The sequence below is a fragment of the Caloenas nicobarica genome, chromosome 1 (genome assembly GCF_036013445.1).
Source record: "Caloenas nicobarica isolate bCalNic1 chromosome 1, bCalNic1.hap1, whole genome shotgun sequence".
NCBI lineage: Eukaryota > Metazoa > Chordata > Aves > Columbiformes > Columbidae > Caloenas > Caloenas nicobarica.
This window is the reverse complement of record NC_088245.1, coordinates 103,360,763-103,375,079: the sequence shown is the minus strand read 5'-3', so window position 1 is coordinate 103,375,079 and position 14,317 is coordinate 103,360,763. Positions and strand designations below refer to the sequence as shown.

Genomic DNA, 14,317 nt, shown 5'->3' with positions numbered 1-14,317 from the left:
TTTAGTACAGTGCCATTGCAAACCCACCACAGTTGCCCCCCCAGCAAAGTTTCTGATTGACAGAATGTCTTCCCACTCCCCAAATTCCAAGTCCTCTAAACTCACCCAGCTATTCAAATAAGGTTTGCTCCTGTTTGCACATCCCCATATACTAACAGAACTTGATACTCATAACACAAACAGGGAGCATATCTTGGAATAAGGACCTGCTGTTTCTCCTGCTGCATTTCAGACTATACCCAGAGTGTAAATATCACTCGACTGTTTGATCAGGTATTTAAACTACTATTTGTACCTTTCTGATATGGCTTCTGCTTGATCTTCCTTTCTTTCCAACTCCAGGATTTCCTCCTCTGTGTACTCCAGTTTCACCCTCTCTTCTGCCAGCTCTCTCTCAACGGCCTCCAGCTGGGCGGTGGTCCTTGCTAACAGGGCTGTCACTGCATCCTGAAAGGTAAACTAGACTTCAGATAAAACCATTTCAACAAGCTATTGCATTTAATGTATATTACTCAGAGAAAACAAAATAAAATCACAGCCATTGTATGTTCTCCAAAAAAACCCAAACCAAAACCAACAACAACGGAAAAAAATCCCCAACACACAAATAAACAAACCAAACCCACTCAAAATGTCTGTCCTGAATCTTAGTGATGAAAAAGTACATGGTGTTCCGCTAACGCAACTTCTCACAGAAACCGGGCAGGCTTTACCTCAACTGTGGAGCATCATCCAGCAAGTTAGGTGAGAAGAGACCTCTGGAGGTCACCTAGTCCCATGTCCTGCCCCAAGCAGGGACAGCTTCATAGCCACATCAGGTTGCTCAGGGCCCAGTCAAGGGCCAAAATATCTCCAAGCATGGAAATTGTACAACCTTCCTTGACAATCTCTTGAAGTGCAGTGGCAGAAATTTTAAATGAGTTTTTGTTACTTGAACTGGAAGTGTGCACGTGATATAGACAGAGTACTATTTCAAGCACCTATCCAGACACAATCTAGCTTTTAATTACTCTTTTAAAATCCAGCTTTTGCCACAAGAGCTAAATTAAGGTATTGCCTTCTGTGCACGTCAAAAACAAACTGGACCCGAGATAAGACCACAACCAACCACCCAGCACAGCAAACCAAATAAAGTAAACAAATCACTTTTTCAGAGCCATACTGTTTTAACTGTAGTTACATTTCCAGAAGACCGGGGAACACTTTCTTCACTTTGGTTTTTGTTCTTTGCTCTCTGGGGGTCTGAACCTGTGAAGATCTGAACTGAATACCAGTGAAGCTGCATCTCACCCGAACTCTCTGCATCAGTCAGGTTTATCTGTGCAATGCCCTGTAAACAGCAAAAAGCACAGACCACAATAAGATAAACATACACTGCGGAACAGACATATTCTCATTTAAAGAGTATTTTACTTATAATGTAAAAAAACCCCCCACTTTATAAAATACTAATAGCGTCTCTTAAGAACAGACAGTTTTGTTCTGTTGCATTATGACATTTAAGATACTGAATTTCTTGCCTCTTGCTTACTACCAGAAAGAGTCATAGTTGATATTAAATCTTTTTAAGTTGAAAAATAAAATTTCCACGACTGATGTAGATATGACTGTTACAGATGCCAGCTTTTAATATTATATTAAAAAAAATGCTCTCAATGACATATCCAATTTCTACATTTGCTTAAATTAAAGTAATATTGTTAAAGTAATAATAATCTGCTTTCATTTGAGAGAACTATATTCTGGGATACCCTTCTGCTCTCTGATCCTCAGAGGCATCTTCCAAAGGGGAAAAAATGTTGCGTAAACCACTTTTTTTTCTGCCTGTTTATAATATATGTCAGTCAAATAGGCCATAAAGCCATTTTTCCACTTTCCGAGCCATCTTTACATCTCCCAGATTCAGGTGAAAATAGGTTTAATGGAGGCTTCCCACTAAAAGTCTTCCTCACTATAAAGTAGCCCTACTCCATCAGACAGTGCTCATGTAAGAAATTTCTGAGTGGTGTTGACCTAAACCAAAACCAGCTCTGCTATTTTGCCCCCACCCCTTTTTTTTTTTTTTTTAAAATCAGTTCACATACTGGACCTAGCGATGACTTTATAACAGCTAGCCTTTAATTACTGTTTTTGGCTTTATCCAGCTATCTCTACAACCTGTTAATTTTCATGCTATTGAACCTGCTAAGAATGTTTATATTATGCCACTGGAAAAATCATGTAAAAATTGTGTTCATCTCTCACAAAACATGTAAAGGCAGTAGGAAACACAGAAACTGTATTCAACTTTAAGCAGGCAAAGAAAGAGTTAATTAGAAAACAATGGTTAAAGAAAAAAATAAATGTATTGTTTTTCTAAGATGAATGTTCCCTGGGGCTCTGTTTGAACAGGTGTACAAAAGCTGATGGAGAAAAGTTTTTGAGGCTAACAAAAGAATGTCATCTCAGGATACAACATGTTACTGAGATAGTCATTTTATGTCAGTATATTGGATGCTACAAACAGATATGCCTTTTCTTTCATATACAAAACAGACATGTCTTCTAATTATCTGTTACACTTGTTCTGACACAAGGTAAGGAAGAAACACACACCAAAAAAAAAAAAAAAAAATCACACTTTTGCATCAGAGTTGGAAAATGTTTACGACATCCTGGGTTTGGTTTCAAGGGTAGAGGGGAAAGCTGTTTTCCAGTCACCAATATTGGAAAAAACATATGTTGACTCTTAAGATGTATGAAGCAGCTAAGAAGGCAGCCCAAAGACATGAACTGGCTAATTGGCTAGAAAATCACCATCAAATGCAATTAATAATTCTCAGTATTGACAGGACCAAGGTGAGTCTGCTAGTGGGCTGCCAGGTGCCTGCTCTGATGCATTCGTTAACAACTTGGATGACAGAATATTGAAAGCATTTATGTATCTCCCAGTGTTGTGAAGCACAGGGATTTTAAAATGTATGAGAAAAGGATCAAAACTTAAAATTATGTTAAAAAATTGGATGGATGTTCTGAAATAAAACCATGAAATGCAAAAAGACAAATGTTTACACTCAAGAAGAAGAATTCAAATAAATTAAGACACAGGGAATAATTGGTTGGTCAGGGCTGTAAAAGATCAGAAACAGGGAGTGAAAGTCACAACGTCATGTGACTGTAAGAAAGGCAATGACATTTTTTTTGATGTTTTAATTTGAGCCATATATGCTACTCATGGGAAAAAACAACTCCCTTGTCTCAACTTTGATGGGGCCACCAGGGAAGAAATAAACCAATTTAAAGCAGCATACTTTCAGAAAGCTGTAGGAAAGCAGAAAAAGATCCTTCTACAAGGCAGGGCAAATGAGTGAAAGGTTGAGGGAGTGGAAAGATCATCCCACAAGTTTAGTAGATTTACTTCTCTATATAAATGAAGTTTAGAACTATTTGCCAGAATACTTATTTCTTCCTTTTTTTTTTTCTTCATTCCCTGTTATGTACTAATATTTGTGTAACTTAGCATAAACTCCAGCCTGGCTTCTACATTTAGGAAAGCACTAAACTGGCACAACCTAATTGAAAAGAAAGCAGTCATCAAGATCTTTAGAAATATATGGATGCTTAAATAGATGTAAAAAACTGTAATCTCAGTGGAAAAGATTTTGAAAGACTATAATAGAGGTCATCACAGCAGCTCCAAAGAAAGGTAGCAAATGACTTCTCAATTTGAGAAAATGCTTATTTACGATTTACAGAAAAAGACGGCAACAATCATAATGTTTAAATATATACTTTAATGCACCTACTTTAAACTGTGGCATTGTTTCTCTCTCTTTTTGAGTGGTACTGTTAACTTCTCTAAAGTATGTTACCAGCTACTGTAGACAAAGATATTTCTGACAAACTACAAGAAGACTATGAAAGAGAAAAAAATTCCTACCAAGATAAGCTGAAGACCTGTCCTTTTTTTGCAAATTCATTAGTAGCAGTTAAAATAAAAGCACCCTAAACTTACATGCACTTGTGTCAATATAAAGATGCTTTACACTGAAATAGCCTATTCCTCTGGAAAGCTAAATAGCTATTTCAGTGTACAGCATTTTACACCAATATATCCAGCCTGCTCTTGAGATGCTTTCTTTTTCATCATGTTCAAGTGCAAAAATGACAAAAGTTACTGTGGCAGACAAGACCTTGGGTCCACTTCTGTCAAGGTTAAGACTGCTACCTAGTTTTACATGTGGACTAACAAACATGCATTCTTGACCAGATTTGCTCACATGAACACCTCTCATCCATAGTCCAGCACAACAGTGAGATACCCGTACTTCTTAAATACTTTGACAGGCTCAAAGGAAAATATCACTAACCCATTCAAACCCCTCACTGAAATGCCAGCCCACTCACTTCAAAACAGCAAGGACATCAGCCCCAAGGCAGACTTATTTAAGCTTATTTATATTTGACAACAGCTAAATGAAGTTAACATCTAACATATCTAAAGTTAACACATGTAACCTATCTAAACAATGGCTACATTTCTTTGAATGCATCTACATCAGATTTCTCAATCAGTTTACCATAAAAGATTGATGTAACAGAAACCAACCAGGACCACTGTAACCCTGCAACAACGTTAAGATCGAGATAACAGTAGTTTTCTTCCACCACTTATATAGCAACAAGGGGTTCGTATTTGTTATATTTTAATGATACTGATTCATCATGCACGTGTTACAGTGCCATGCAGAAACAGAAGTCTTGACCACACTGTAGTTTAAAAGCTGTCAGATGAACTCTTCAGGGAATTTTTTTTTTCTTCTTCTTTTTTTACACAATGCTTCCCCTCTTGCACCAAGATTTAGCAAGGGCAGATTTTTCAGCTTTCCCCAAAGCAGACATTAGCACAAAAAGCATTTAATAAATAAAAAATTAACTCTTTATCTACTAAATGCCATAGCAGTTAATGTAATTATATCAATTTTCAACATGCCTCTGCAATGTAACAGTTAAATAGTAGTACAGATAACATTACTTTCAACACTGCCTAAAATGCTCTAATTCTCAACCTCTGGCAATTTTGCTAATTATTTCCAAGACTTTACATAACCTAAAATGCACATATTTCAACTTTTTAAAAACCCCACCTTTTTTATTAACAGAACCATACTTATGTATGTGGACAGAGACATTAACATGTAACTATCAGTACTTCTTAAGGAAAAATAAAGTCTTCGCTTTCTCTTTTTAATCTTAAAAATTTTTCCTCAAGTAACTGTAGTTTCCTCTATCACATGGCTTTTAAGAAAAATGACCACTTACCAATAGTTCTTCTTGCTGCTGCTGATCAACTGAACAGATATACAGTTGTAGTGATTTTAATTTCAAAACACTTGAATGCACGGGGATTCGGAAAACTTCATTAAATATTAATGGAGTTTGGAATTCCAAAGCTCTAGAGCAGTAAGTGGTTGGTGTGCCTGACTCAAGCGGTGGCAAATAAACTCTCACATGACTGGGAACAGCAAAACAGACAAATAGCACAGCTGAGACAAACCAAGCTATTTCGCATTTCTCAAAATCAAGCAAAGCAAAAACATCAGCGTAACTTCTACGTGAAGAAGCTGCTCTGGTACCTCTTCATTACAGGAATTTACTTTGTGTTCTTAACACTGAAGAACTGCAAAGCTGATTTGGAAACCCACCTTCTTCTAACTACGACTAATTTTTTTTTTAACTTGGTGCTTAAGCAGAGGCACCAATGGAGTTTGGAATTGAGATGCCCTAAGGTATTTGAGGCATCTACATGTAGCTCGCAAATATGACATAGGATCTATGGGAGAGCTACAGCCTTCCCAAGCAGCAGTAGCTGGAGGCCAGGTACTATGCTGTGATATTTCGAACGGAAACACATGCCTATGTTTAGGTGATTGAATTGCCCCACGTCATTGAGCCATTTCTTCCTTCCGCCCACTGAGCATGGCTTTCCCTCCACCTCCCTTAAAAAACTCAGCACAAAAGGATAGCAAAAGCAGCCTACAGTCATTGCATCCACCTGCCGTCTTAAAAAACAAATTTAAATATTTGGTACCATCTCATTTGAGACTCCACACCAAAATCAAAATCCATGACAATTTTAATCTGAACAGAAGGCAGCAGAGCTACTTAGAGAAGAGTTTCTGTGTTCTCCCTGTCCTGACTGCTTGCCCAGTCCCTGCAACATCCTATTTTTTGCCACACTTTCCCTTGTGCCAGCAAACAGCTCCATGCAACCATGCTATGAACCAGCCTAGAAACTTACCTGGGTTAAAAAGATAACCCAGCAAAAATAAGGCTTAAGGATTAGAAAAATCCATCTCAGAGGCTCACTGAAGTTGACTACACAGCTGCATGAACTCTTATGCCACCACCAGAGAAGGGCTGACACCAACAGGCAAATAAATGGCAAAAACAGGCAAATAAAAAGGACAACTGGAAGAGGTCATTATGGTGGAACTGCAGCGCTGCCGTATGGAGCGTCAGACGGCTCAACAGCTTTACGTGCTGTAAAGAGAGCGATCCAACCCCTCCCTTCAGCAGCTGCCGCAGGTAAGTTCACACCCGCTGCCCCCAGAAACTCTGATTCAATGAATGTATTCATCAAACTGGCTAAAAGCTTCTTCTGGTTTTAGTACGATAAAACTGCCTTTTTCGACCAAATCAATTGATTCACCCTGTAGCCATGCAACTGATTGATTCCAGCACAAATAGTTAACAGAGAAGGATGGGGAATAAAAGTGCCTTTTTGAATGCTGCTTACAACACCTGATTGCCTTGATGCCAATGTCCGACAAACCCTCTAGAGTAATTTTTTACCTTGTTGAGTTTACTTGACTTTCTCTAGACAACACTGATTTCTTTTTCTAATCACAAGGCAATATGGCTGAGTACTACTTGATACTCACATTTTTTCCCTACGGCATGTCCTTGCACTAACACTGAAAACAACTCAAAAGACTGACACTGCTGCACCCACCGATATGAAGAATTTCCACTAGAGGTGTGCAGGGTTAGCAAGATCAAGCATTCTCAAAGGTCAACTCAGTGAGATGTATGTCAATTTAACAGCTCCCATAGAATGGCTTATTTTACATTACAACACTATCACACCTCCATTTTACACAGTTTTCAAACAACCTCTCCCAGAGATAAAGATCAACAATTTTCACAGGTCAAATTTCTTTAAAATATGTTAAGATACATATCACTAGATAAGACTGTGTTTTATGGTAACATGGCCATTATTGAAGAAACATTTATTAGAATAAACTAAGCAATGTTCTATATAATGCAATATGGGATTTGAAAAAAGCAGCACAGGCCACCAGAGCTTTAAAAAATTCAATCGTTTGTATTGATTCTCAGCTAACAGTTGTGTTAAAATTATCTTTGCAAGGTGTTTCACAGGTATTCAAGGAGAGCTGTAATGGTCACGAAAGCCTGTAAATGTCCAGGTTTTGGTTTATTCATATTTTTTTTGTTAAGATAAAGGGCAAGGTATCTCTCTTACTGATGAATATACATGTGACAGCAGGAATTTGAGAAAATTACACTAAACTTATTTCTAGGATATATCACAGATAAGCTGTGGAGAAGTTGTACAGAAAATAATATTTCTCGAATACTGCAAATATTGTAGACAGCTTTTTGGCCAGAAGGCATGGGGGTGATAGAAGCATGACTTCAATATTTTTGAACAAACTTTCATGTGCATAATGGACATGTAAGAACATAGATCATTAGAAGACTATGCTTGTTAGCTGACCATTATGACAGAGGTTCTATAAAAAGGGACCCTATGTCCATAAAATTAACCCTTTCCTCATGTAGACTAAGACATACTATCTTCTCCAGAAATGGCTTAATTTTGCATGAAAACAAACACATTTATGATATTTCAATTGTGCCACACAACAAGCAATTATCAGACTTTGGGTGACATATAAGCTTACATTTTGCAGTTTTCTTTAACAACTAGACTAGTAAAGTTCTTCAGCTGTAATACGTGGACTAACAGACACTCGCTTCCACTGTCATGCCTGGAAAATAAATTTTCTATATTATTCACCAAGCATCAAGACTTTGCTTAAAAGATAGAGATGAAAGACTACAAAGATTTTAAGAACGTAAAAGCACCTCTTGCTGTTAAACAAAACTCTCAAACCAGTTTGAATCAAAAGCAATTACATATATCACACAGATAACAGAACGTTATTGATAATATTAGCTACAGTAGCAAATTTATCAGAACTAAGAGAATTAGACATTACTCAACTTGAAAAGAATAATAGTCCCTACTGTGACTCTTCATAGTGAACAGGTTTTATAAAATCCACTCCTTGGTTTAAACAGTTACACCACAAATACATGTGCATTCACGCACGTGTAACACATCAGTTACATCAGACAAATCAGTCTGAAAAAATCCTGCTCTTTCACATCAGTGCGAATTTTGAAATGGAACTAACAAACCTGGTTGAGATTTGAAAACTCCCAACCTTGGGAACTAGTTTTCCAAGGGATAGAGGCAATTCTGGAGGGTTAAGACATGACATCCTGCCTTGCACTGCTAGAATCTGCCCTTCCCCATGCTGCTCCACTAACAATAGCATGCCCTAAGCACAGGATCTCAAAGCCGTATTTGGGAGATGTATTTTTGTTTTGTGTCTTTTCACCTGTGACTTTCCTAAGGTCATCCTCCTCCTGTCACACACAGAGATGTATCCTCATATCCATACACTCACTAAAGGCCCAGACAACGAAAATGCTGCTGAAAGAACTAACAAAGGCCTTCTTATCAGCTGTTATTGAAAGGACTGAAGGAACTGTGGTTAAGGCACGTCCTCGGCAGAAAGTGGCATGTGATGACTAATCTGTACACCCACTAAACTTTGGCTTTCGGTTCAGAAACTTCTAAGAACTATGCACTGTGGTTAAGTTTATTAACAAGTTATAAACACAAACCAAGAAAACTAGTGAGCAATTCCTGCTGAGTTGACAGGGAGAAAGAGGAGTAAGACTACTCACAGAAAACCAACATGTATTTGTGGTTCTTCGCTACTGGCAGCATCACCATAAACAGGCTCTTCCAGATCTTCATTCCTGCAGGAACAGAAAGTACTGTAAACTACATACTGACCTAAGCTATCAAAACATAATGAAATGTACATTTATTTTGTGATTATGGATATAAGCAATTGTTTAGTAATTGAGGAGGGACTGGTAATACAGAAGAGATTGTGGTATCTATTTAAAAACACACAGAAATAGTTATTCACAATTTTTAAAAGTGAGTTTTTAGAATACCTCTTTCAAGATATCTATGGTAGTTTAATATTTAGTCTGTCTTTCATTTCTCTTTAGCATCCTGAAAATCTTACCTTCTTCCCAGTCATTGTTTATTGTGTTAAAACAATTGTATAAAATAACACACCTTTACCCACCCTTCAATCACTTGGTTAACCTACACAGTTGTAGAAATACATGAACTGCTGAAAAAATCTTCCTTGCAGTTATACTTTTATTATATGCTACTTAGAATTCTAAGTCACACTCTGTATAATTTTATTGCTATAGATGGTTGAAATAAAAGTCCTGATTTAAGACTAATGAGCTGAAAACACTATATCTCAAGAGAAAAGTATATGGTGTTAAAATGTTAAAGAGACAATAAAGCGAAAGGGACTTGGCACTTTCAAAGACGACAGTGGAACTGGATGTAAAAAGCTTCTTTCCTTTAAAACATGCAACCTAATATTCTTACATTGATAAGAATTAGCAATATTGGAAGTGTATTTAGAAATTTATAATTAATTCTTTTGGACTGTGTGGTAGAACAGGAATATTTCCAGCTTACTATGCATTTGTACACCTGACCTTTTGCTTAAAGCTTCAAACACGCCACTGTCACTAGCCAGTGAATGATCTGAGAGACATGCTGAAACTCGCCTGGCTCTCCTCTCCGATCTTCTCCCACTGTCTCCTCGCAGAGTCACAGCTGTCATGGAGAAAAAGCAAAGACAACATCAGCTCAAGGCAACCTCTTAAACAAGAAACATTTATTGTACCAAAACTAGCAGCAGAACAGTTGGCACCAATGCAGTTCATTGCTTTTTCATGTAACTTAAAGTTAAAAACCTAGAATACAATCAACAGGAGATTTTTTGTGGGAGAACTAAGGGAGGAAGTTTGTGGCTAATTTCTCTATTACAAGACTAAGTATAAACCAATTGCATTGTTATTATGGTGCTTTTCTGGTAGAATAATCCCTCCTGGAGGAAGACCCACATTAATTCCGCATATGTACATATGATAACCTAAACTTTTAAGATTTACCTACTGAATATACAATAGGTTGAAAACAAACACAGGGACTAATTACTTTAAGAAGTTATCAGATAACAATGTGAGGTTTTGTTCTCATTTGTTTCCTAATACAAAGTCTCAAAGCATACTGTTTACACCACCGCATAATGGCAGCTTTTATTTACAGTTTGAGGCATTATCAAAAAGGAACAGTGCTTTCCAACTCATTCAGACCACTGTTTTTTCAAATTCTTGGTGAATGACGCTGAAAACTGACTGGGGAAGGAGGAAGCAATATTCAACCCCCTCTTCTATCCTCCCACAAATCACGAGCAACACCATAAATAGCAACTCTGCAATCATTTTCATGTTATACCAACAAAAATTATCTTATATACCAGAGGCAAGAAGGTACAGGAACTACCAATCCTTTATGGTAAGTGCACAAATAGTAATGCTCAAGAATTGTACAGGTAAGGTTTTGACACTTCAATGACAGCGCTTAGCTTGAAGTTGTTTTCTTTCGCATCCTAGAGGGAACCATTGAACAGACTTCTGGAAGTGCAGTTTCTTCACTGTGCAGCAAAGAACTTTTGCCAACTTTCCCCTCTTTTGCTTAAGGCTCAGTGACTGTCCTCAAAGCAGAAAACCTGCAGCAAAGAGGTGCCACTTCAAAAGGGGGGAAGATATTCTGCCCGTGCTCAGAAACTTGGACAGCACGGAAGCATTCCCAGTTTCAGCAGACAGCATTTGGAGTGACAGCAGCACAGTGCACATCACATGGGAGGCAAGCACCAGCTGATGTTTACTGCTTACTGCCCCTAAGGATGAAACATGCCTTACTCAAAGCAAGTACCAACTTGCTTAGGTATCGCTGTTACATGTTATCTTAAGGCATCAAAAATAAAACACTGGTACCTAATCAGTACGTTTCCTTCAGCAGAGTGCCAGCCCACGGCCTGAGCTCCACCTGCAGAGCCCAGCTCAGGTACAGACACAAGTGAGCCACCCCCCTGCGTGGACCCATCTCACCTCACGCCTAAGTACCACCAGGACGAGACATCAGGACTTGAAGCTTGACTAAGAATCTCACAAATTAACATAACCACGCTGCTACTGTCGACCAAAGTGTCTGGCTAAGGTTGGCTTTAACCTGCTGTGGGACTGGCAAACAGGATGCGCTGAACTCAGTAGCCCAAAGTACTTATCAGGGCACCAACAGCTCAAAATCCCAAAAGATGTTCCAAAAATCACAGGGTCCTGTTTGGAGATAAAATTCCCTGGCTCTGTCTCTCAGAATGTCCCAAAACCCAAAGAAGTTCTCTGTCCTTTTGGATCCATAAGTAGCCCTACAGACCTCCTCTCCAAAATCAATGAAGGATTTAACCATCTTCAGCTACGCAGCAAATTATCTCCTGACGAGGGACATCCCAATTTGCATTTGTGTTTGTGCCTGGAGAAAGCGCCACCCTTTTTGTTCTCAAATTACATCCTCTCATCTTTACTGCCCATCACACACCGTGGTGCAGTATAACGCATTTCACCCTCGCTGCAAATGAGAACAAAGCTCTAGCTAGCTCACAGAAAGCAAAGAAAATGTGTCTGAATCACGTGCTCTTCTGCACGTCTTGTATAAAGTGGTGGGTTTGTTTAATTTTGTTGTGTTTTTAAGAACTTTTACTTTAGTGAGCCCACCTCCATAAGTGCTGTCACTAGGTACTTATGCAGAATCAAATGTAGCAGCCTGTAGTATCTAGTATTTCTAGTATCAAAATATCCCAATAATTTTACATCACTGGAAAAGGATGAACTTAACAAAAGTGTATCATATTTATACAAAAGTGCTTCAGTAATTTCTGTATTAATTTCAACAAGTTACACTAGGAAGATTTCTTTTTGTAAATAAGCCCTTGGCTCACCCTTTTAAGTGAACACTTTGTATAGATGTAGGAGATGAAAGATCTCATGAGCTCTCTCCTTTGGAGGTTCATGTTCCCAATTTGTCTGCAAGGAAAAATTGTTCTGAAGCACCAATATGATGTCATGAAAAACTGACATGTTACAACAATGTTGTAGCTTGACAACGACTTGCCTGCTGCCTGCAGGCCATGGAAGCATCTGATAACATGTGGACAATCCCATAGAATTTGGGAGAAATGCAACCACCAAAACATGCCTTTGACTACAAAAAAAAAAAAAAAAAAAAAAAGGACAGAAAGAGAGAGAGAGAGGAAAAAATTGGTCAAGAAGAAAGACACATCAGATTTTGGCTTAACTAGAACAAGGTTTGGCACGAGTTACAGACCTTCCAATGCTGGAAGCTAAAGAATTGTTTAAAAATAAAGTCTCTAAGATAGAAAGTTAACTTTCATTTTCTTATTTAAATAACAAAATCAGTGAATAGATATGAATTTCCAGAACTACTGGGTACCAAACCTTGATAAACATAAAACAGCCCTGATTAAAAGAACATTCTCAGGTGTCACTAGTTAAAAGTGAACTTCAAAGGAAATTCTGGTGTCCAAGATTTCAAGAGCTAAAAAATACATAAATAAATCTACATCATGTTTCAGAACCTTAGGAGATTACAAATACCACACACCAGCTCAAAAAGCACTAATGAGAGAGTCAGAGACTTTCATAAAAACTAAATCAGACACACAAACAGACCTTGCCTACCATGATGCTGTCAGGCATTACTACAATATAATAAAGCAGAACCTCACAGAATACTTTTTCCAGGAATTTAACTACAGCCATGAATATATTCTTTAGTTGACATAGCAAAGAATTAAGTATGCCATAATGATTACAGGATACAGCACAATATCAAAACCAAACATAGCAAGATCTCCTGTTTCTTCACATGCAACTCAAAAAAAGAAAAAACAAAACAAAAAAACCCAACACTTCACACAGAACAACACACTGGGAATTACAGGCAAAACCAGCGCAATAAGTAATTCACTTACACTGAATTTCTCTGTTGTGCCGCATGAGAAACAAGACAAAACGAAAAGCACACAATAATAAATCATCCTTCAGATCTATGACAATATTTTGCAAACAAGATATTATTTAGGCATTAAAGGAAACTTAGCACTTGAAAGATTACTTTTAGGACAGAGAATTAAAAAAAATGAAGATATGAAAGCCCAATATTTTATTAACATGTCTCCTCCCACTCCCAGCTTTATAAATAGGACAGATATAACCTCTCGTGTATATTCCCTCTATTCACACAGGCTAAGACATTTCACAGAATGTCCCTGAAACAGATGCAGAACAAAAACACAGATCGGCAACCGAACATGAAAACTGCAGTTCCTGAAGAACTCCTTGAACTTGCTCAAGTGCTGCTTCAGTGCAAAGTATGTGCAGTTTATCCAGTGTTAAACCACCCGGTCCCTGGAATTTGCAAAAATTACCTCGTATTTTGCCTAGTGAAGGAACAGGCACAAGATTTGTCCCAGTTCATACTTACGGCTTTTCCAGTGTCGCATTACACTACCAGACCATTGGGTGGCAGCAGCAAAGCACACTGCGTAGTACCTTAGCAAAAACCAAGCTCCACAACACCTGTGGGTTTCCAAAGTATGCTACAGGACCTTGATGCTCCATCAAATTCGTCAAGAAGATAGTATAAAACCACAATAACTTTGAAACTTTCAACTGCTACTCGCAAACAACTGCATTACAATTGCAAACCCACCAGCTAGTGAGTGTGGAACTCAAAGCAGTCATTACTTCAGCCAAAAATCAGAAAGGTTAAGTTTTTCTTGAGCAATTGTTTTAAAACTCAAATATTTAAAAAAGAATAAAAAAATCTCAAAAAAAAGACAGCCTAGCTACCTTTTAACCATACCTTCTTCCTCAAAAAGCAACACAAGGCACTCTGTTGTACACAGAGAAAAGCTGGAACCCCTGGACTAGGAGCTGGACACCGTAGCAGCGACAGCAGGTAGCACAGGTATGTTCTGCCTGAGGTTTTCAC

General features: G+C 38.0%; 1 protein-coding gene across 4 annotated transcripts in view; it reads right to left on the bottom strand.

Annotated features, from left to right (window-relative positions):
• The window catches only part of WWC3 (WWC family member 3), a 102,338-nt gene that overhangs the window by 9,446 nt on the left and 78,575 nt on the right, over positions 1-14,317 (bottom strand). For 2 of the 4 annotated variants that reach the window (XM_065643017.1, XM_065643023.1), the window contains exons 12-17: positions 9,895-10,015; positions 9,046-9,120; positions 7,971-8,057; positions 5,302-5,494; positions 1,163-1,330; positions 296-447 (exon numbers count right to left, since the gene is read on the bottom strand). In XM_065643017.1, the coding sequence (XP_065499089.1) occupies positions 296-447; positions 1,163-1,330; positions 5,302-5,494; positions 7,971-8,057; positions 9,046-9,120; positions 9,895-10,015 (796 nt within the window). The remainder of the gene's footprint in view (positions 1-295; positions 448-1,162; positions 1,331-5,301; positions 5,495-7,970; positions 8,058-9,045; positions 9,121-9,894; positions 10,016-14,317) is intronic. The other 2 variants (XM_065643030.1, XM_065643039.1) reach the window with 2 other exon arrangements.